The following is a 23520-nucleotide window of genomic DNA, read 5'->3' as shown; positions in this document are numbered from 1 at the left end:
AACCTATCTTTTAATTCTTATTTATCGGAAAGTAAACTCGTATGTGATGATCTCATTGCCATCTGTATCCATCATTTAATCTTTGGCGATCGGTTGAAAGAGGCTGTTGAAAATTATTGACTGCTTAGGAAGAGAGGGGTACTCAACGTTTTTATTTTCAGGACTAGAATTTTGTGCATGGAGGCTAAATAACTTTGGCGAGGTTTTTCCCTTTCCCCGTCCCTCAGAAAAACCATGATTCCTCCTTTCTCAGGGGCTTCCTTGAGAAAGTGGAAGCCTTTGATTTCCCATTCATAAATGAAACAGTACAACAGTACGGGAAATCTGATTCCAAACCATTCAAAAGGTTCTCCTGTGAGATTTTTTTTTTAATGCAGATTGCCAGGAAAATCTAAATTTAATAAAATAAAGGCTACCGTGTTTCCCCGAAAATAAGACCCTGACTTTTATATTTTTTTAATCACCAAAAGAAAGGCCTTATTTTCGGGGGTGGGATGTTGTCCACTGACTCGCCTCATTTGCGCACATCGCCCCCAGACTCCTTTTCACTGTCAGAGGCCTTCAGGAACTTCTTCGGCTTCAGATAGTTCCCTCACACACCTCAGCCCATTTCTTCTGTAGCCAGCAAGGCTTTCCTGAAGGCCTCCGTAGCCGATAATGGAGCTCTGGATCGATCCAGCCTGGCTGCAATTATCCAAAGGTAAGTAGTAGGGCAGCTCCAACCCCCCCATCCCTACCCTAGTTTAATTTTTACCTGTGTATCCTGAGTCTTAATTAGGGCTTATTTTGGGAGTAGGGCTTATATTGGACGCACATATAAAAATCAAGCTAGGGCTTACTTTCTGAGTAGGTCATGTTTTCAGGGAAACACGGTACTTACATGATGCCGATCTTGCCTTGATATCAAGAAAGGAACAGCATTTTCTTATGATTTTTGTAGTTTAATGCACGTCACTCCAGTACAAACCTTAGCATCCTTGCTTCCGTAATTGAATTGAATTGATTTAGCTGCCGTCCCACCATTCTATAAAGGGGTATCCTGGATCCAAACACCATAGACACAGAATATAAATGTTTAGTCGTTGGCCAAGCGTGGCAAGAAACTCTCGGTCAAATTCTTGAATCCCATTAAACTAGCATTTAATTTCCAGCTGGATTGCTTTGTTTTCTACCCTCAGGTCTGTTGTGCGCTTCGCAGCAAGCCTTTTATGTAAGCTAGTGGACAGCCTTGCCCCGTCTATTACTAATGTTTTAGTTCAGGGCAAGCAGGTAAGTCTGCATTTTTCAGATTACATTCATCAGCTAAATTTAATAAGTCGAATAAAACGGAAGGCCCGGCCCCGGGGAATTGGTGCCCTGGTTCAGCGTTTTTTATACAAGGGTTTGCAAAGGTACGGAGGCCGCTAAGTTTATCTACAAACAGGGAGTAGGGGGTGGGAATGGCAGTTGTTTTGGGCAGAGGTTGTCCCCTGAAATTTGGTAACCCCCTTAAGCACTTCTAATCCAATTTAGGCAGGGTACAGCTTTGGAGACTCATGTTGCATTTGATTTTTATGTGGTTTTTTAAAAAAAATAAAACTCTATGTCCTATTCTGGCCAACTAGCATTACAGAGCTACTGCAGTTTTATAGAGGATTTTTCCATTACAAATATGCAGTCATTTTTGATAGCCCATTTTGGCCTAGCATGATTTGGCACTTTCTGTTGTCCTTTGCTTTGGCTGTTAGTGTCCTGTCCATCCGGCGTGTCTTCTGTTTTGAATCAAAGAGCCAGTAAGGATGTAATGCTGCCTGTCCCATCACAGTAGTTGTTGAGGAAATGAATTCTTTCCCTGTTTCACGTTCAGTTCCCTCTGAGAGGCGAAGACTTACCATGGCGAACAGGTTAATCAATTAACCCGATCTAAAACTAGACCGGAGATGGTCCCGATTACTTGGAATCCACTTGGAAGATATGGGATCTCCTGAAACCTTTTCATCCTTCTGAGCGGGACAGATAGCATTATGATCGCGCTGATGTCAAAAGCATGCGGAGAGCATACGAGGACATGCGATTCCTTGGTCATAGTTGGGACTAAAAAATGTGATTCCTTTGCTCGTAGTTGGGACTATTGCTGCATTAAAATTTAGAACAGAAAATAATACAAAGTGAGGGGCATAGTCAGTTTGTCCTTGAATGTTGAAGCACTTGAATGGATTCCTGCATCCCCCAACGTGATCTAAATCGATATCCTACAAGCCAGCGCTTTCTATTTTTCATCCCCTGCTCCTCCCTTCTTAGATTGGAAAGGAACTGAGAACTAAGCGGATGGTTAAATGAGTCTCTGCTGGTTTGGCAGCCTAGAGCGACCACTTCAAATCTGGCAACTCTGTGAGCTGCGGAGAAGAACTATTGGTGGCCATGAGGAAAGACCATTGCCCCCTGCAGAGATAATTTATATATTATTATTTATGCCTGGCAAGTTTTAATCACGTGAAATAAAACAGGACAGTTCAACCTTTTTTTCTGAACGTTCGCAATCCCAAGTCACTACTGTTTTAATAGAAAATAATAGAGATGTGCAAATCTCCATTTTCCCCATCAGCGATGATTTTAACTCCCCACTCTATTTACGCCCCTTTTATCCTACGTTGTTGGAAACCAGGAGATTTAAGTCAAGGAGATATATTGAATAAGGACTCCCTCACTGCTTCCCTGGTTCAGGTTATACCTCTAATTACCGCTAATATATTCCTTTAGGTGACACTTGGGGCATTTGGCCAAGAGGAAGAAATTATATCTAATCCCTTGTCTCCGAGCGCAATTAAAGACATCATCTACAACAAGTGCAATTTGCAGGATGAGAGGGAAGCTGTTCTTCAACAGGAACTTGTCATTCATATCGGCTGGATCATCTCCAACTCCCCCGAGTTATTTAACGGCATGCTGAAGATACGTGTGGGGTTAGTAAATCACTTTCTAAAACCTGTTTTAGTGATGTCTATGGATCCTTTTACCTCACGTGCACAAATTGAGATGCCAGGCCGGCGCGTGTCTCCTGAAACGCCTCAAGAGAACTTCTGGAGCCTTTCCAAATTTTACCACCAAGTGTTAAATATCGATAGAAATAGTCGGAGAAAATTTAATATATGCTCCAGAGTCATGGTCCAGATCTGTGATAGCTCAGAGCTTAAGAAGCTGAGCTTGTCGGTTGGCAGCTGAGGTTCAAGACCTGATGGCCGCATGACGGGGCGAGTTCCCGTCCTCGCTCCAGCTCCCACCTACCAGTTTGAAAGCAATAGCAGTAGCACTTAGACTTATATACCGCTTTACAGTGCTTTACAGTCCTCTCTAAGCGGTTTACAGAGTCAGCATATCGCCCCCAACAATTTTGGGTCCTCATTTTATCCATCTCGGAAGGAAGGAAGGCTGAGTCAATCTTGAGCCCGGTGAGATTCCAGGCAGCCGGCAGGCAGCAGAAGTAGCCTGCAATACTGCACTCTAACCACAGCGCCACCGTGGCTCACGGAAATGCAACTTTGATTTTGGGTTTTACCGATTAGATAGGTTTGTTGTTATAAATTGTCCCATGGTGAGTTGGCTGTGGCGAGTTGGCCTAGACACGTCACCATCTTAGATGTTCCTCGGGCCAACATCTGTGTAATTTATGCTCCCATTATAGTGTTCCTACTGTTTTTCAAACAGGACTTTAAATTGTTAAGCGGTCCAAACTCTACCTTAGGATGTTGAAAATGCAACAGAAGGCAGTAAATTTTAAATCATGTAGCTGGGCTCTGAACCTGGGTTTTTTTTTCTCCTCTAACTGCTGAGAGTTAGAAGGTCTCCGAGGACCATGTGTTCCCTTTTTATATCTGCACTCATCTGTTAGTCTACAGTAGTTGCCATGTTAGTTGCAATTAAAAATGGAATTTTCCACTTCACACAGAAGCCATAGTTCACAATTCATTAAGACAGGGGTGTCAAACTGGATTTCTCCAAGGGCTGGATCAGCATTGTAGTTCTTTTCCACGGGCTGGCCAGGGAGGGGGAGTGGGGAGACAGAACGGATGCCTCCTGCAGCACCCCGCTGCCCAAAATGGGCCCCCACCCCCCCCGTGCCCCATTTTTGGCCTGGACGGCCTCCTGCATCACTTTGCCAGCCAAAATGGGGCACGGGGGGGGTCACATTAGGCCCCCCACATCCCGTTTTGGCCGGCAGAGTGCTGCAGGAGGCCATCCAGACCCCAAAACTGGGCCCGGGGGGGGCTTGTATAGCCCCTCCGCGCTCTGTTTTGGCTGGCAGAGTGCTATAGGAGGCCATTCAGGATGAAAATGGGGCACAGGGGGCAGCGCACGCAGCCCTCCCTCCCCGTGCCCTGTTTTGGCTGCCAGATGCATCGTGAGCTGGTCCTGTGCTATTTCTGGCCCAACCCCACAGGCCAGATTTAAGCACCCCGCGGACCTCGAGTTTGACACCCCTGATTTAAGACACAGCCTCTGCAGTGTGGGTGCTTCCCCTTTGACTGCAGTAGGAACCAGTCAGTTGTGTGATTTCTAGATTGCAATTTTAGTCCTTCAGCTTCTCACGAGTTCAGGCTTGGTGTATCTGACAGCTACACCTGCGCTACCATTTCAGCCTGGAAGTCAGAAGGTGATAAGTAAGGTGTGAGCCCCTCAGTTAACAGCTTTGCAAGTGGCCTTTAAAGAAAAGGCCTCTAAACAAACCTTTAAAATGAAGTTCGTTTTTTTTTTAAAGCTTTACGATGCTACACTTCCTGCTTGATCGTTAATTTACCTTCCCACGCTAAATTTAAATCTGCTTCCAGGTGCCCCTTGCGAATTTTCCCCTTGAAATTCTTTAAACCTTAATACCGTACAATCAATTTATGCTTGCCTCTCTCCATAAATAATCCTGCCCCCAAACACCGTTTTCATTATTTGTTCTTAGATGAAAAATACCAATCTTTTCCCACTTAAACCGGATATAAAGAACTATGAATTTACCTGCAGCAGTAAAATGGCACGTCAGGCATTCATATTCCCAATTTAAATCCATCTTCAAAATCTTTTTTTACACGAACGTACTCATTAAATCAAACCTTTTCGTTTTACGTGGCTTCCGTATTGCTAAAAATAGGGTGCCTTGTCCGCAGATAGCCGAGAGTATTTTTGCTTGGTCGGAACTAGGTTTTTATTTGCTATTAAAACTCATCGTGTACCCATGTACCACTATCAAATCTGAAGGGTCCTTGGTGCTCTCTGAGCTTGGTTGTTTTCTTGCAGATGTTTCATTACCTAAACTAGGTAAGATCATCATGACTAGCACTGGTGGCGTTACCTACTTAGGTAACGAAACGTTTGCAAGAAAACAACCAAGCTCAGAGAGCACCAAGCACTCCTCATTTCAATCCTGAGCTACAAATATTCATCCCCTTTTAATGACCCCATAATCCCTTGCGGGATGGAGTCTGGGTAACTGAATGGAGCTGAGTGTTTTCTGGCCGGATGCTCTTCTAGTAAAATATCTCTGGATCTCTATTTATTGTATTGATGTCTGAAATACAGTGAGGGTTCCAGGCAGGTGAGCAGTATTCAAGGATAGGTCTGGCAAAGGTTTTGTATGCCCTAGTTTGAAGTATAGCGTTACCAGAGAGAAAACTTCGTAAAATAAGGTTGACAACCTCTTAATGCCTTTTTTGCAATGATGTTACAGTGAGCTCTGGGGCTTAGATCTTTTGAAATGAGTACTCCTAGGTCCTTGACAGAGTGTGGGTCAACTTTTAGATCGTTTCCAGCCGGCATATATTTGATGTCCTTATTTCTATTGCCAATGTGCAGGACTGAACATTTGTTAGCAGAGATTTGGAGTTGCCAGTTGTTTGACCATTCAGATACATAATCTGGGTCGTTTTGAAGGGTAATAGATTTTGTTTCGTAATGGGCGAAGCAGCAAATCATAACTCAGTGCCTGAATGAGTTATTTTCCATTACTTGACCCCAAGTGGTTCTTTGAACGTGTTAATAGTGAATTAACACTATTTTAGTCATGCATGTTGGACAGGAGAAATTTGGAAGGCTGTCTGTGCTTCTTTTCTCATAACCACAGATAAGTTCTGTGGTCTCCTTGGAGATGTCCACCCGAACAGGTTGAAGGGGAAAGTGTGAGATTGGATAAATCAGATGACTGGTAATCAAATCCATGGAGCTTTATGTCCTGATAAATAGGTTTCAAAATTCTTTTCCAACCAGAGCAACAACTGGCAACTTAAAGAAGAGGAAATTTATTACCCAATAAGCTTTTATGGACTAGCGTCCATCAGGGGATGAAATATTAGCCTTCTCTTCTGTCATCACGCATTATTCTTTCTCCCTTGTGCCCACGCATGCACACGCTTAAGCCATAATATTTCTTCTTCTTCTCTGAAGTCATTATTTCTGCCACGATCAAATACGCTCCTTTCTCTTCCTTGCACGGGCCTGTCCCCGAAGACAGGAGTTAGCTTTCTCTGAAAGAGCGTTTTACCTGTCTATTCAAAGAACTCGTACCTCCTCCGCATGTCATTTAATTGCTGTTAAGAGATAAACCTTTTCCTTTTTACAAGCTGCTTTAAAAGCTGCTGTTAGACATCAAATGCTTGCTTGGGTGTTAATGAGGAGCGGATGGCACTGGGGGCATGGGAATTGCTCCATTGACAGGCACAACATAATTTTGTGTCCCTTCCCTTCAGCCCTTTTCATATTTGACAGTTTGTTAACGGGGCCCTTGAGAAGTCTTGTGGCTGGCTTGGGGTGCCCTGTTTAAAGGGACCATCTAAATACTTGGGTAAAACATCAGTCTTTTATCTTCGCACTTAAACTCCGAACGTAAATAACAATAGCAATAGCACTTAGACTTATATATCTTATATCAGGGGTGAAATGCTCCCGGTTCGGTCCGGTTTGCCCGAACAGCTAGTAAAAATGGCTATTGGTTCACCGAACCGGTAGTTAAAAAAAAAAAAGTTCTGATGATCGGCTGAGCGACGCACGATCGTCGGAACTTTTTTTTTACTTTTTAGGCATTTTTTTTACTATCGGTTCTCCGGAACCGGTAGTAAAAATGCTTTAAAAAAGTAAAAAAAAAAAAAGGCTCCGATGATTACAGCTGCGCCGTGCGATTGTCAGAGCCTCTTTTTTTACTTTTAAAAGCATTTTTGGTCCGAACCGGTTGAATACCACCTCTGATTGCATTGTATTTTGGAGAGAAACCCCCCTGCAGTTGGTACGCCGTGAGTTAGTCCAATCCAACGACTCACTGCCTAACCCAATTTTCATTTTGACTGAAGAAGTGACTTGGATGAGTAATGAAACGTCTGCATTGAATACATTTTGGTCCAGTTGGCATGATTTAACCTTTTTTTAGTTAGATCGATCGGGGAGATTTTTAGCCATCAGTCTGCCTTATCTTGACCATCCTTTCTCAATGTTTGGGTTCAGGGGTGGGTTCTACTTCTCTTTAGTACCGGTTCGCAGTGGGGCTGTGCACGCTCTTCTGCGCATGTGCAGAAGCATTTTGATGACGTCGGGGTCGGTGGGCGGAGCCTCCCGCTGGTTTTACTACCGGTTCTATAGAACCGGTGCGAACCGGGGGCAACCCATCACTGGTTGGGCTCCACTCCTCTCCCACCCCTATTTCACCTTGCATATTTTACAATATCTTCAATAAACAAAATTTCTGGGCAATAGCTCGAAAACAAGCCAGCTGCCCCCTAATTAAGATCAGGGATTGTCTCCAGGCGGGTGAACCCTTAATTGCCTTTTAAGTTAATGCACATTATTGCAAATTAATTTGGAGATATTAAAGAGTCTCTGATACCATCCTTTTATTAAAATATATAGGCCGGAGATATGCCTGGATGAATGAGCAGGAGGAGAGTCCTGTTAGATACGGTTAAAGACTATCGTAGCCTAAGTTTCGGTTTGCAGATCCACTAATAAGAAGCACCAAGGCAAAGATATTAGAGCAGTCTCTGGAGAAGTAGGTGATGTGTGTTTAATTCACGAAATTTTATTGTGCTCCCCAATTGCATTTGGTTGTTTTAAGTTTTATGATCTGGTCTTGAACTGTAATAAAATGTTCATTCCTCTGTTTTGAAGGATCTCCTGTTGTATAATGTTCAGAGAGCTTTCTGCCCTTGTTATTTAGTTGAAATAAGGTTTATTAGTCATCGTGACTAGTAACCATGAGTAAACCTTATTTTGCATGAATTCATCCATCCTCCTTTTTAAATAATCCAGTATCTTGACACAACAATGTCAAAACCTTGCATCTCCCGTCTTTCAGTTTCTTTTGATGTAATCCATCAACATTGGGCCAGTAGGAGGAAATGGGAGGATAACTTTTTAATGTTTAACTTATTTTAAATGATAAAACAAGCGCAGTCATTGGGGTACAAGACGGGTGGCAAAGAAATCTCATGAATAAGTAATAAGTAAAATACGGAATATATATAACAAAATAACAGAGTTTTGAAGGGACCTTGGAGGCAGTGGTGAAAATCCATTTTTTTTTTACTACCGGTTCTGTGGGCCTGGCTTGGTGGGAGTGGTGTGGCTTGGTGGGCATGGCAGGGGAAGGATACTGCAAAATCTCCATTCCCACCCCACTCCTGGGGGAAGGATATTGCAAAATCTCCATTCCCACTCCACTCGGGGGCCAGCCAGAGATGGTATTTGCTGGTTCTCCAAACTATTCAAAATTTCTGCTACCGGTTCCCCAGAACCTGTCAGAATCTGCTGGATTTCTCCCCTGCTTGGAGGTCTTCTAATACAATCCCCAGTTTGGGGAGGAAACACTGTAACATTTCAGACAAATGGTTTCCAACATCTTCTTTAAAACTTCCAGTGTTGGAGCATTCACAACTTCTGGAGGCAAGTTGTTCCACTGGTGAATTGTTCTCACTGTCAGGAAATTTCTCCTTAGTTCTAGGTTGCTTCTCTCCTTGATTAGTTTCCACCCATTGCTTCTTGTCCTGCCCTCAGGCTGCTTTGGAGAATATGTCGTCCGCCTCTTCTTTATGGCAGCCCCTCAAATATTGGAACACTGCTATCATGTCACCCCTAGTCCTTCTTTTTATTAAAATAGATGTACCCAATTCCTGCAACCGTTCTTCATATGTTTTATATAAAATCAGGCCGAACAAATCAGCAAGTCAGGTAGAAGCGCAGCCTTTCTTAAGTCACCTCCCAATTTAAACTGTGGTTTTGTTTTTTTTTCCATCAAGTTTTGTTATCCGTAAGTTAGATTTTTTTTCTCTTTGTTCCAAGGGCTAACCGCAAATGGTATTTTTGGATTGAAAATGTTTATGGGTTGTTTTGGAAGGAGGCGATGAGAAAATCTCATTTGTATGCTGCCTTCCATGCTGCATACATCCCATTCCGTAACTCCGTAACTGCCAACTACTATCCTACTTTCACCCTGCCACTCAGTTTTGGACATGCGATGTCCTCAAGATTTCCTTAAGTGTCATTTTTCATTACCTCAGATAGAAGAAGCCCTTAGCAGCCTAGCTCTCTGCCAACCAGAATATTTGCATCTGCCCAAATCCTTCAAGCTGTCCCTTGCCACCCCACCTCACCCTAAAGATGTGATTCTGTATTTTTGCATTAGCACAACTCGGCGTGGGTATGGAGGAGAATTTTAAAGCACGTAATGAAGGATTAAAGCTGTTTCTTTTGTCTCCTCTCTCTCTCTCTCTTTCTCTTTGTAATCTCCCCTTAATTTCTACTGCAATCAGTTGGCTTCCGTCAACAGGAGTTGATACTGCCTCTTGCATAAATTCCCTTGATCGGGTGCTTTGAGTAATAGTCCGGCTGAAATGAGGCATCGCAAGGGAGTCTTCCACAAATTGTAGCCATAGATACACGCAGGCCTCTTGTTCCACCACCACCCACGCTCCCCGGGTGTTTTTGTCTCAATTGTTGTGCTTCATGTATTCCTTCCTTCCGATTATTTTCAAAAGGGGAAATAAAAACAGAGTTGGGGATTTGTCTGTGTGTTTGTTTTGTTTTTAGGGGTTCAATTCGTCCAGTTGTGAGGCCGTTGCCGTAACCCCGTGGACGTTTTGTATAAAGTTATGTGGATCTTGTGGATATGTTTACTTCTCTTCTGTCACGTTCTCCTCATCATGAACTAAATAAATAGTCCATCGTCCCCATTGCGAGTGAGAAGGAGAGAGGGAGGGAGGGAGGAAGAAAGAAGGAGAGAGAGAGAAGGAGATTGAGTGGGGATTAAGGAGAGAGAGAGAGAAAGAAAGAGAGAGAGGGAGGGAGAGAGAGAAGGTGACGGAGAGGGGATTTGAAGGAGAGGGAGAGAGAAAAGGAGAGAAGGAGATGGAGAGGGAATTGAAGGAGAGAGGGAGGGAAAGAGCGAAAAGGAGGGGATTAAAAGAGGAAGAAAGAGGGAGGGAGGGGGAAGGGAGAAGGACAGGGAGAGAGAAAAGGAGATGGAGAGGGGATTAAAGGCAAAAGAGGGAGAAAAAGAGGGAGGGGGAGGGAGGGAGAGAGAGAAGGAGATGGAGAGGGGATTGAAGGAGAGAGAGGGAGAAAAAGAGAAAGGAAGGGGGAAGGGAGGGAGAGAGAGAGAAGGAGATGGAGAGGGGATTGAAGTACTATATATACTGTGGTAACCTTGTCGTAGCTTGTGTATTTTGCACGTGGCTGAAAACTTTAATAAACAGTGGATAATGATGTGTTCGCCAGCCGCTTTCTCACCTGAAAGCGACCCCCAGGGAAATTAATATTATTTTAAAGCGTGGAGTTTAGAAGACAGATAGAAATTTACAAATAAATCCTTGGTGACTCAGGCTAAATAGACACAGGTTTTTCTGACAGGCAGCCTTAACTGTTAAACACGATGAACAATCTTTACTGAAAGAATGAGGGAAAAGGTTTGGAGGGAAAGAAGAATCTGGGAATTTTCTATCGGCATTAGTCGCAAATACGAAGGCTGAGCTGGGACTCAGAACTTGTGGAGGGGGGGAGGGCATACGCGGCACTCCTGAGCTCCATTTTCGGCTGTGACGGCATCCTGCAACCCTCTGGCAGTGAAAATGGTGGTCCTCCCGAGCTCTGTTTTTGCTGGCAGAGGCACCAATGGCCGGTCCTTCGTTGTTTCCAGGGCAGCCCTGTGGGCCAGATCTAAGTACCCCACTGATCTAAACTATTTCTTCCCAAGTGGTTGACTTGTCGCCTTGCTTGGCCCCAACATGGCTAATGAAATGTGTAACTCTAGTTGCGCTTGTCGATAAATAGGACTTCCCACATATAACCAGAATTTCCTTCCTTGAATAAGCAGAAGCAAAGCCAATTTTTGCTTTCTCTAAATAAATACATAACCAAATCAGTCAATCCGGGCTGATCCTCAAAAGCAGAGCAGGATCAAACCTGATTAGTACTTAAGTGGAAGATTTCATCAGGAAATCCCAGGATCTTGATTAGATTGGCTTTTTCTTCCTAGCTTTTTTTAAATAATAAGATAACATTCCTCGGGAAAAATTATCTCCTATCCCCCTTTAAGCATACCGTGTTGTCTTTATCCACGCATGACTTCATTTAACACCTATTACATATGCTGCTTGTGTTCTAAATAGTCCTTTTACATCTGTAGAAGCATATTGGATTGGTCATACTTTGGTATTTTTTTCTGGAAGGCTGAAGCCCAAAATCATCTGAATCCATGGTAGCGCGGTGGTTAAAGTACAATATTGCAATTCCTTCCCTCCTCCCTCCCTCTCTCCCTTATTGGTACAATGGTTAGAATGCAGTACTGCAGCCAGCAGTTCAGTCCTGACTGGCTCAAGGTTGACTCAGCCTTCCATCCTTCGAGGTCGGTAAAATGAGGACCCAGATTGTTGGGGGCAATAGGCTGACTCTGTAAACTGCCCAGAGAGTGCTGCAAAGCACTATGGAACAATATATAAGCCTAAATGCTATTGCTAAAGAACCATGGTGGCGCAGTGAGAATGCAGCATCGCAAGCTAACTCTGCTCACTGCCAGCAGTTCGATCCTGACCATTTCAAGGTTGACTCAGCCTTCCATTCTTCCGAGGTGGGTAAAATGAGGACCCAAATTGTTGGGGGGCGAGATGCCGACTCCGTAAACCTACAGGGAAGGCTGTAAAGCACTATGGAGGAGTTTATAAGCCTAAGGGCTATTGCTACTGCTATTAAAAGCAACTCAAGTTTTCCGTTCTATTGCATCTGAACAGAAAAGAGGATGAGGCGGTCATGATTTGAACGCGCCGAGGCCGTTCATGTTTTCATTCCTTTGCTTTTGGTTTATTGGCAGGGATGAGGGCAATTTCCCGGTTCCTAAATAATTCCCCGATGTTTTCATTTGTCAGATGGATTGTGCACGCTATGAAATACGAACTGAAAATCCGTGCAGGGGAGATGCCCCCCGTGGATTTATACCAGATGTCACCCAGCGAAGTGAAGCAGCTTCTGCTGGATATCCTTCATCCACAGCAGCAAGGGAGGTAAGACTGTCTTTTCCCAGCGTCACGTCTCGCAGTGGCCTCCCCACTTGATGGATTGCACAAACCACCCTGGTTGGGTTGCTTTCCTACTTGCAGGCTTCTTCTCTTTTCCCCCCAGCTTTTGAACCCATTGATTTTAAAGCTGGAAAAAAAAAATCAGAGGGAAGCACCAGATGAGCATTTTTTCCCCATTCCTCGTCTGTACGAAGGTGGTTTGCTTTAGCATCAGCTTTGGTTAACTTCGGTTGGCATCCCCTGTATTAGGATTTGCCTCCCTACTTTGAAACTAGGCAGAGAGCCAGCATAAGCCAAGACCAGATATTTCAAAAATACCGTTCTGCCAACGCAGGATTTATCTCCTGATTGTTGAGCTCTGTTATCGGTAAATCTCTTCTATCCTGTCTTCCCAGAGGATGCCAATCACTGCGCCAACGCTGCTTCTGGAATCATTATTAGCTTATCTCTTCCGTTCATGTGCCACCAAACAAACTCACTGGAAACTCACTGGAAACACAGGTAGCCCCTGACATACAACCACAATTGAGCCCACAACTTACGTTGTTAAGGGAGACGATGTTAGGGTTCCAAGTAATACACCCATAGCAAACAAAACTCCGAGGCAGGTAGATTCCTCAAAGAATCTGTGAAGTGAACTTCATTTTACCACTTTTCTTGCCACCGTCGTTAAGTGAGTCACTGCAGTTGATAAGTTAGTAACCCGGTTGTTAAGTGAATCTGTCTTTTCTGTTGACTTTGCTTGTCAGAAGGTCCCAAAAAGAGGATCCCATGATGTTGTTCTGACCTAGGCTCCCTTAACAAGCAGGAGGCAGGAATTACTGGCAAAACCTCTTTTTATTTACCCGACTGTGAATTACGTTCATTCACAGTCAGCAAGATTTGTCCAAACAGTTTTTCAAAGGAATATTTATCAACACACTTTATCTCGCTTGGCAAGCTGCCACATAACTTGTTTCCAAATGCAGTACAAGGCAAAACTTGGCACAGAGTCACAGAATGAATGAATGGTTTCCTGCAAAAGCCCACTCCCTTGTTCGTTCCTCTTTTGTTTCCTAAGGGAGGGGCCAATCACCTCAAAGGTGTGGCTTTACTCCCGAGTCGACCCTGCTTTCTGAGTTGTTCTTGTCTTCTGGCAGCTCTGCGCATGCTCACACTGGGAACGGGCTCCAGCTGTTCCTCTGCCTCACTGCTGTCTAGTTCCCTCTCTGCCTCCAACGCAGAGCCCTCGTCCGAGCTTTTCCCAGCCCCCAGGACTGGCCCAAGTTCCTCCCCAACCTCCTCACTGTCTGACTCTGCTGCCAGCTCCACTGGCCGCCAGTGGGCCACAACAGATGTATCCCATGTTAATGCAAGAAGAATGAACTTACCAGGAGGTATTCTCTTCCTGACAACCAGAGAACCCTCATTTATGATGAGGAGGATCGGAGATGAGGATTGCTGGAGGAATGAAATTTCTCCCTCTGATGGAAGGTCCTGTCACCAATTCTCAACTACAGGCAGTCCTTGACTTACCAGCCACTTGTTTAATTTAGTTACAACGGCACTGAATAAAAGAACTTGTGACCATTTTTCACACTTAATGATCATTGCGCTTTCCCACAGTCATGTGACCAAACTTCAAATGCTTGGCAACTGGTTCATATTTATGACGGTTGCCGTATCCAGGGGTCATGTGATCCCCATTTGCGACCTTGTGAAAAGCAAAGTCAATGGGGAAGCCAGATTCACTTAACAACTGTGGCCAATAACATGGGGCAAAACTGACTCAACAACCGTCTCGCTTAGCCACAGAAATGTTGGGCTCCGTTGCAGTCGTAAGTCGAGGACTACCCATATTCCTGCCTGCTCCACCCAGCTCTTCTTCCACATTCATGTTTCTTTTATACATTTCCCCATCTGTGATTTGGCACTGAGAATGAAAATGAGGTAATCTTTGCTGTATGCTAAAACCAGAGCGTGGATTTTATTGGGCGATATCTTTGCACTTCGTTTCTGTTCTGTTTCAAGATGCGTGAGTTTGAACCCCCGTACAGAAAAGCGAGGCCGAACGTTTTGCAAAAACCCAACTTCTCTCAACTGGGGTATTTTAAAGTTGCTAACGTTTTTGTCATCTTACTGGGGGCCTCACTTTTTGTTCCTTCTTCAGACAACATCGTCTGTTAAACCAATTTGACGCGGGTGCTTGCAAAAAGCGATGCTTTTTAAAATAACTGAACATTTGGCGTGCAAAATTCCCTGCCAAATACATTTATGTATATAAATGCGTGTCTAATATCGGCACCTGTTTCCAAACCCCCCCACCCCACCCCACCCACATCAAGGGCATTGCTTAATTTTCTATTTGCCTGCAGCTTTTGCTATTATTGATAAAATTGTGTGTGTGTGTGTGTGTGTGTATGTGTGTTTTTTCTGTTGAGAAGGGTGAGAAGATGGTAAATGTCACACTTCTTCTTTTTTTTTCTCAGTCACTTTCAGTCCCTCGCTACTTAGGAAGATTGAATTCTTGAAGAAAACAGTCTTAAGCTCTTATTTATTCCAGAGCTGGGATCTCTTTCTTTCAGTTTAGCACCCAATGATTCCGTTGCATGAATCAAAAACACAGCCTGCATGACAGCTAATCTTCTGCCCTAATTTCCGTTCCAAAAAATAAATAAATACAATGTCGTTGGATCCCGTTTTCATGACAGCTTTTTTCTCACATCATCTCTTTTGGGTGTCGGGACCTATAATATACTTCAGTTTACAATAAGTTCCTTTAAAATGAAGAAACACGTTTTCGTTCTCTGCTGCTTTTACGCCCCTCGAAGGACATTCAGTTGTATGTGGCGCAGTGGCCTTGGTGGCGCAGTGGTGAGAGTGCAGTACTACAGGCTAACTTCTGCTGATCACTGTCTGCCAGCAGTTTGGCAGATCGAATCTCACCAGGCTCAAGATTGACTCAGTCTTCCATCCTTCCGAAGTGGGTAAAATGAGGAGCCAGATTGTTGGGGGCAAGAGGCTGACTCTGTAAACCACTTAGAGAGGGCTAAAAAGCACTATATAAGTCTAAGGCCTATTGTCCCTTCCTTCCTTCCTTCCCTCCTTCCTCCCTCCCTCCCTCCCTCCCTCCCTCCCTCCTTCCTTCCTTCCTTCCTTCCTTCCTTCCTTCCTTCCTTCCTTCCTTCCTTCCTTCCTTCCTTCCTTCCTTCCTTCCTCAGCCCACCCAAGCTTCGTTTTCACTGGCAGAGGCACCACGATCTAAGCACTGTGTGGGCCAGATGTGGCCCACGGGCCTTGAGTTTGGCACCTCTGCAGAGGTGGTATTCAGCAGGTTCTGACCAGTTCTGGAGAACCGGTAGTGGAAATTTTGAGTAGTTCGGAGATCCGATAAATACCATCTCTGACTGGCCCCGCCCCCATCTCTTCTCTGCCTCCCGAGTCCCAGCTGATCGGGAGGAAATGGGGATTTTGCAGTAACCTTCCCCTGCCATGCCCACCAAGCCACACCCACCAAGCCACACCCACCAAGCCATGCCACACCCACAGAAACGGTAGTAACATTTTTTTGAATCCCACCACTGCACCTCTGGTATATAACGTATAGTTTGTGTGCTTTGGGTCTCTTTTGCCTTCTTTTAGTGAAAAGGTTTGTGATCACTGTAGTTGTGCATGCCGATAGAAGATGCTTCGTTGCATCTGTTTGCAAAAAATACTCTGGCTCCTGATTTGAGTACCTCAGATGTTGACATGACATCATTTACATCAATTTACATTTGGATGATTTAAAATGGTGCCTATTCTGTCTTTTGCTCAGATTCTGCCATTTTGTGCAAAAGAGATAAATCCCCACCTTTTTATATATATATATATATATATTCTCTTAATTCAGTGGGTTTCCTGAAGAACAGATCTATCTTTTTCTCCCAATTTGCTATTTTAAAATGAGATTTCATCGTACATGTTCGCTAAACAGAACTCGTGACAGTAATTTCCTAAATAAATTATTCTCCTAATGCTGTAAGGGCAACGGGAACTAAGATTTAAGTGCAGTTAAAAGCTGTGCTTTAATTTTCCTGGCTTGACAAGAGTGTGAAAATAGAAAAAAGCTAAGATAACTTTCAACTATTCAAAGCTTTGAATTCATTCGTTTCAGTTGTGACCCAAAGAGATCAGTTTTGTTCCATTGCCTTTGTTCTCTTAGGTAAAGCAGTTTAATGCATCAAAAATCTTTATAACCCCTTCAGTAAATATTATGTCTGCTAAAACTGAGCATTTTGTATTAATTTTGGAAGGGTTTTTTTTTTTTACACACGTCTGTATCCTTAATAGCTCAGGAGGCTTATAATAGTGTAAGTAAAAGAGCAGAAACAGTTAAAACAAATCTTTAAATGTTATTAAAACAACACAATTTAAAAAGAATTGGAATGTTAAAACAGCTAAAACAATAAATAAAGCCTGGGTAGATAAAAAAAAAACTCTTAATGCCTTCTTGAATTGTAATATTAAACTAGACTTCTAAAACATTAAAATAAATACAGGTAGTTCTCGACTTACAACACTTTGTTTAGTGACCGTTCAAAGTTACAATGACACTGAAAAAAATGACTTAACCACCGTTTTTCACCCGTTACAACCTTTGTAGCATCCCCATGGCCCAGTGGTGAAATTCAAATTTTTTTACTACCGGTTCTGCGTAGTTCTTTTATTGAATAGCCCGAAGGCCTTTTCAAAAAGAAAAAGAAAAAGATAAAACAAACAGTTACAGATAACAGTCTAAAAATATATGATATTTAAAATTTAACAATATCGAATATACTACCGGTTCTGTGGGTGTAGCTTGGTGGGCGTGGTGTGGCTTGATGGGCGTGGCTTGGTGGGCGTGGCAGGGGAAGGATACTGCAAAATTTCCATTCCCACCCCACTCCAGAGGAAGGATACTGCAAAATCTCCATTCCCACCCCACTCTGGGGCCAGCCAGAGGTGGCATTTACCAGTTCTCCGAACTACTCAAAATTTCTGCTACTGGTTCTCCAGAACCTGTCAGAACCTGCTGGATTTCACCCCTGCCATGGCCACTTGACCAAAATTCAGATGCTTGGCAACCAGTTTATATTTATGACAGTTGCAGATCCCGCAATCCCCTTTTGCAACCTTCTGACAAACAAAGTCAATAAGGAAGCCAGATTCACTTAACAATCGAGTTACTTACACATCAACTGCAGTGATTCACTTAACAACGGTGGCAAGAAAAGTCATGAAGTGGGGCAAAACCCACTTAACAAGAGAAATGTTGCGCTCCATTGTCGTCGTAAGTTGAGGACCACCTGTATATTAAATATTTACCTGTAACGCACCATTCTGTACAATGTTTTGCATCCCAGAGATTCGTGTTCACTTTCTCACTCCTTTTTTTTTAAAAAAAGCCCAACATCGTGGTGTAATGACTCGTGCCTACATTATTTCAATTTGGCAACATCTGTTTTACTTTAATTCCCTCCCCACCCCCGCAGATGCTGGCTGAACAGGCGTCAGATTGACGGCTCCTTGAACCGAACACCGAGTGGATTCTATGACAGGGTCTGGCAAATTTTGGAGAGGACTCCCAACGGGTTAATAGTAGCTGGGAATTACTTGCCACAGGTAAACCAACATCTGTGGGATTCAGACCACGTTTTCCTTTTCAATATCTAGGAGTTGTAATTTCACTTTCTTGCTAATGATGCTTGAGGGAGTTATTTTAAGGCTAGGCTGGTTGGCCATCTGGCTCAGTGAGTAAGCTGAATTTGTAGCACACAGTTGTAAAGGTTGGGTGCCAAGCCTAACCAGCAATAAAAGTCTTATTACCTTGGATGTTGCTTAGTGCCACTAATGAAATTCACTTTAGCTTCTTCATCTTCCTTTATTCTTGCAGCAACCGACTTTGTCTGACATGACAATGTATGAAATGAACTTTTCTCTTCTGGTTGAGGACATGTTGAGAAGTATAGATCAACCAGAGTACAGGCAAATCATTGTAGAGGTTGGTATCGTACGATGATAAGTATTAATTAATTTATTTTTTTTGATTTATATGCCGCCCTTCTCCAGAGACTCAGGGCGGCTTACAATGCGTTAAGCAATAGCCTTCATCCTTTTGTATATTTATACAAAGTCAGCTTATTGCCCCCACAAACTGGGTCCTCATTTCACCTACCTTAGAAAGGATGGAAGGCTGAGTCAACCTTGAGCCTTGGAGAGATTCGAACCAGCAGTAAATTGCAGGCAGCTGTGTTAATAACAGGGTGCGTAACCACTGTACTATCAAGGTTCATTAAATGCTTTATCTGCTCATTCCTTTAAAAAAAAAGAAGAAGAAGAAGAATATGTAACTACTTGAGCAGTAAACAAATTTCAAGCAAATGTAAATTTCTCAAATCTCTATAGGAGATTCAACCCTCTGTCCTACCAACATCTTTGCTGGGAAAAATATTAGCAGGTCTCCCAAAGCCAACATAACTACACAAAGACAATCTCTCTGTTGTTGTTATGACTCTTAAGACTATCTTGACTCATGGTGGTTCCATGGGTAGATCCGGGGATGAAATGCTATCAGTATGGACAGGTTCATCCGAACCGGTAGTGGAGGCGGTGAGTGGTTCGGAGAACCGGTAGCAGTGGCAGCGCGAGGCTCTGCCCACCCGCCCGGATGTTAAAACCAGGAAGTAACTTGTTTTTTACCCTCTGTGAATGTGCAGAAGGCTTTGCGCATGCACAGAGGGTCTAAAATCACATGTGACGTGCACGCGCACTTCCAAACCGGTAGGGAAGGTACTGTATTTTTCAGAGTATTAGACGCACCAGAGTATAAGACGCACCTACCTTTTTTGGTGAGGAAAAGAAGAAAAAGAAATCTACCTCTGCTTCTGAGCAATTTTGCCTCTTGCAGCAAACAGCCTGCTTTACTTTCATTTTCGTTTTCAGCATAGCTTGATTAGCACAAGGAAAAAAAAAATCTGCTCCAGCAATTTACCTCTTTGCAGCAAGCAGCAGAGCCCTGCGCAAAACAGCTGAGAGCAAACCAGCTGAGAGTCGGGAGGCCGATGGAATCAACTTGTGCTAATTAAGATGTGCTGAAGCGGAAAGGAGCTGTTTTTTCTTGCTGTTTGCTTGCAAGGAGGTAACTGCTGCGAGGCAGAGGCCAAATGGTGGGGTTCAGTGGGTGGGCGGGGCTACATTCGGTATATAAGACGCACCTAAATTTTCAACCCCTTTCAACCCCAGTTTTGGTCACTACTGTAGATGAGATTCCTGAACAGAACCTTTGAACAGGCATTCGTGTGAAGGAGATTTTCATAAACCCATTCTTAATCCAAAGACTGGTTGAACCTGGCATATGGCAGACAGAGAACTAAAGCGCCTCCCTTGTTTTCCACTGTGCGTTAGCCCCATTGCAACCTTCTAAGAACCCTTTCATTTTTGAGAAATTGCATTTATTGCGGCCAGCCCTAGGATTTTAGACGTTTACCATCTGAATGGGCCAGCAAGACAGAAGAGCTAGTAGTAGTATACATTTTCTCAGTTTGCTGCGTGGCGTCTCTGACATTTTTCTTCTCTCTCTTCCCTCCCTTACACTCTCACCATCCCATTCCAGTTGTTGATGGTTGTTTCTGTGATTCTGGAAAGGAACCCCGAATTAGAGTTTCAGGATAAAGTGGACTTGGACAAACTGGTGGAAGAGTCGTTTAATCAGTTCCAGAAAGATCAGACTCAATCCAAAGGCACTGAAAAACAAGTCAGTATCATCCTTATTCCCAAGTTTGTGCTTTGCATGATCTCCCACCGTCTCGCTTTGTCTTCCTGGTTGACGCAAGCGAAAATGTTGCTTTGAAGTGAAGCCTTCCATGTTTTCTTCTAGTGAACAGAAAAAGTTAGCTAAAATTCTAAACAACGTCACTTCTTTACCTGATTGCTCATGGGAATTTGGATTCTCTCTTGCGCTGTACAAGGAGCTCAAATGTTAAGGAATGACAGCGCCTTATTGAGAACATCAGGGAAGAAATACATTGTTCCTTTTCTCAATTATAGATCTCTGTGCAGCCTCTGGTCACTGAATTGTTCTCCCCGTTCCTTTTTTGTAGAGGGGTTGGTTGGCAGAATTCACCCAAAAATTTTTATGCTCACACGCAAACAATAGAATAGAATTAGAATAGAATTCTTTATTGGCCAAGGGTGATTGGACACACAAGGAATTTGTCTTCGGTGCATACGCTCTCAGTGTACATAAAGAGAATAAAATACATTCATCAAGAATAAAAAAATACAACACTTCGTGATAGTCAAGGTTACTAATAAGCTATCAAATTGTTCTAGGAAACAAATGAAAACAATATAAATTGAAAGATACAAGCAACATGGTTACAGTAATAAGTGGGAAGAGATAGATACTAGTAACGAAGAGAAGAATACTAGTAATACAGTCTTAGTAAATTATTTGACAGTGTTATGGGAATTAGTTGTTTAGCAGAGTGATGGCGTTCAGGAAAAACCTGTCCTTGTGTCTAGTTGTTCTGGTGTGCAGTGCTCTATAGTGTCGTTTTGAGGGTAGAAGTTAAAACAATTTATGTCCAGGATGCGAGGGGTCTGTAGATATTTTCACAGCCCTCTTTTTGACTTGTGCAGTATACTAATCCTCAATGGAAGGCAGGGTGGTAGCCATTGTTTTTTCTGCCAAATGGCCATAGACATCCCTGATTTAAGAATCTAATCTTGACCCTACCTCTCCCCCAGCCCAAACCTTCCAAAGAAGTTGTGTTGCTACAAAAATCCTCTTTCCAGTTGTCCAAAACCATCTAAGACAACCAAAAGTCTTAGCTGCAAATGTCCTTGATGGAGAGCTTCTCATAAATGTCTCACCCTGTGTGATAGCTATCAAATTGCCCAGGTTGAAGTCAGTTGATCCCACTGTTGTCTTCCTGTTAGAGCTCTCTCCTAAAATGACGGGAACTCTCTCACACTCTTTTGTGCAAAATGGAGCTGCGACTGAGTGTGCCCTTTATACATGGGCGAAAAACTCTGATGGGACCGTGTAGTCCATGGATGGGTCCATATTTAAAACGTGTACTCCAAAGTTCCTTGACGTTGGCGCTAGATGACATGAGCACTTGCTGTCTTGCAAAAACTGGTTTACCAATTCTTTATCCCCACTTTTCAGCTTTCCTGATGCTGTTGGTTCACCCTGCTTGCCATCATCATCTTCCACCTCTGCTCCCTTTCTTTCCTCTGCTCCAAGGTTTTCTCCTCCTCCTCCTCCTCCTCCTCCTCCTCCTCCTCCTCCTCCTCCTCCTCCTCCTCCTCCTCCTCCTCCTCCTCCTCCTCCTCCTCCTCCTCCTCCTCCTCCTCTCCAGCTTAGGAGAGCTCTTCCCTACCATCGGCACTCCAGAAAGCCAAGGATGCTTCAGCCCGCCCAGGGGGAGGTTGCGTGTTGTCATTGTAAGCAGGTGCAGCCACAATAGCATTTGCTCTTGCGGTGGGACAATTGCTCTGCACCAAACACAAATTGCAGTTGACAAGCTCTCTCCCCAACCCCAGCCACAGCATGACTCACTGGTGGCCTAGAGGATGATGAATTGCTGGCTTGCCAGGCTAAAGCTGTTCTTTACAGCAGCATAAAATCTCTGACTCATTGTGTTTGGGACCATTATTTTCCCTTGAATTCATCACATATCTTTCCGGAAATGCCTGCAGGTATTTTTGTTTTGTTTTGTTTCTGTTTCTGTTCTGTGATGGTCGCTCTTATTATACACACCTTCCTTCTTGTGTTTCTCAGGGTGCTCCATATCCCCCCACACCTTATCCTCTTTGGTCGAAATCCAATAAAAAATAATAATAAGGAGAACGTGGAGGGCTTGCCTTGTCCCTGTCGATCTCCCCTCCCATCTGCGTGTTTCTTCCTCGTTGTTACTTAAGCCTGACATTCTCCATTCAACAGTTTTGTGACTCTTGTCTGTTTGTGCAGGACGACCTGACTTCTTTTTACAACACGCCACCGCTGGGGAAAAGAGGGACGTGCAGCTATTTGACAAAAGCGGTGATGAATTTATTGCTGGAAGGCGAAGTGAAGCCTACGGCAGAAGATCCTTGTTCCATTAGCTAAAGCAGTTGGCGCAGAAGATGGTGGAACCAGAGGTGGATGTCCATGGGTCATCCAGCTCTTGGCCTGCGAAGCTTCATTTCTCGCCACCGTTTGGACACTGTGATGCATAGTCATTAGGAGGAGCTCCATTGCTTAGAGCAACAATCTGTCCAGTTGGTTTCGTGTAACGAAAAAAAAAAAGCATATTTAATTAGAGGACATACTCCCTGCACAGCTCCTAGGCAGCAGTCAGGGATTCCCATCTCACCATCACGGCTACCTCTTGGCTAAGTAAATGCCTGATATTCTCCATACGTAGACTGCTTGAGAATGACAGATATTTAGAAGCATTATCTAAGCTCGCGTTTACAGTCTAAGCCTCGCTTAAGGCGAATTGCAGCTTTATATTTAGTCAGCCAATCATGAATTAATGTAACTTTAATCATCTCCCCCTCTCCCCTTCTTCCTTTGTTCTGGTGTCAGTTACCTGCAAGCTTCCTTATGAAAATTGAATTACGGTAAAGACATCAGTTTTTTTTAAAAAAATAAGAGAGATCTCCCATCTGTGAAGCTGGAGGATTTCTTGGACTCTGAAGAAATAAGGCTATCTTTCGATTTGAGGACACTGACGAAGCTTTAAAAATAAAATTAAATCTCTGTACTGAATACTCTTTCGGATTTGCCTGTAATGGGGTTCTGCGTTCTCGAATTGAAAATTGGAAGCAAATGAGGATCTTTTTTTTAAAAAAAAATCTTGCTCTCTCCTTTGACCTAGCGTAGAAGCCATCCAGCGTCAACTGGTAGTATAGGAGGGCAGCGTAAAAAATTAATAGATAAATGAATAGATGCTTTAAGAGACTTTATGCGTAATATCCTAGACCAGTGATGGCAAACCTTTTCAGCACCAAATGCCGA

The 23520-nt window shown here is 43.5% G+C and overlaps 1 protein-coding gene across 4 annotated transcripts in view; it reads left to right on the top strand.

The window, feature by feature from the left end:
* PHKB (phosphorylase kinase regulatory subunit beta) overlaps positions 1–23271 on the top strand; it is a 117334-nt gene extending 94063 nt beyond the window's left edge. For 2 of the 4 annotated variants that reach the window (XM_034426455.3, XM_034426453.3), the window contains 7 exons: positions 1179–1269; positions 2740–2942; positions 12363–12497; positions 18005–18134; positions 18406–18513; positions 20125–20265; positions 22489–23271. In XM_034426455.3, the coding sequence (XP_034282346.2) occupies positions 1179–1269; positions 2740–2942; positions 12363–12497; positions 18005–18134; positions 18406–18513; positions 20125–20265; positions 22489–22626 (946 nt within the window). In that variant the 3' untranslated portion in view covers positions 22627–23271. The remainder of the gene's footprint in view (positions 1–1178; positions 1270–2739; positions 2943–12362; positions 12498–18004; positions 18135–18405; positions 18514–20124; positions 20266–22488) is intronic. The other 2 variants (XM_087877294.1, XM_034426454.3) reach the window with 1 other exon arrangement.
* Positions 23272–23520: the final 249 nt, after the last annotated feature.

The sequence above is a fragment of the Pantherophis guttatus genome, chromosome 11, assembly GCF_059756535.1.
Source record: "Pantherophis guttatus breed Tessera chromosome 11, ASM5975653v1, whole genome shotgun sequence".
NCBI lineage: Eukaryota > Metazoa > Chordata > Lepidosauria > Squamata > Colubridae > Pantherophis > Pantherophis guttatus.
Note: the sequence above shows the minus strand (reverse complement) of the source record. Positions and strands in the feature narration are given on the sequence as shown.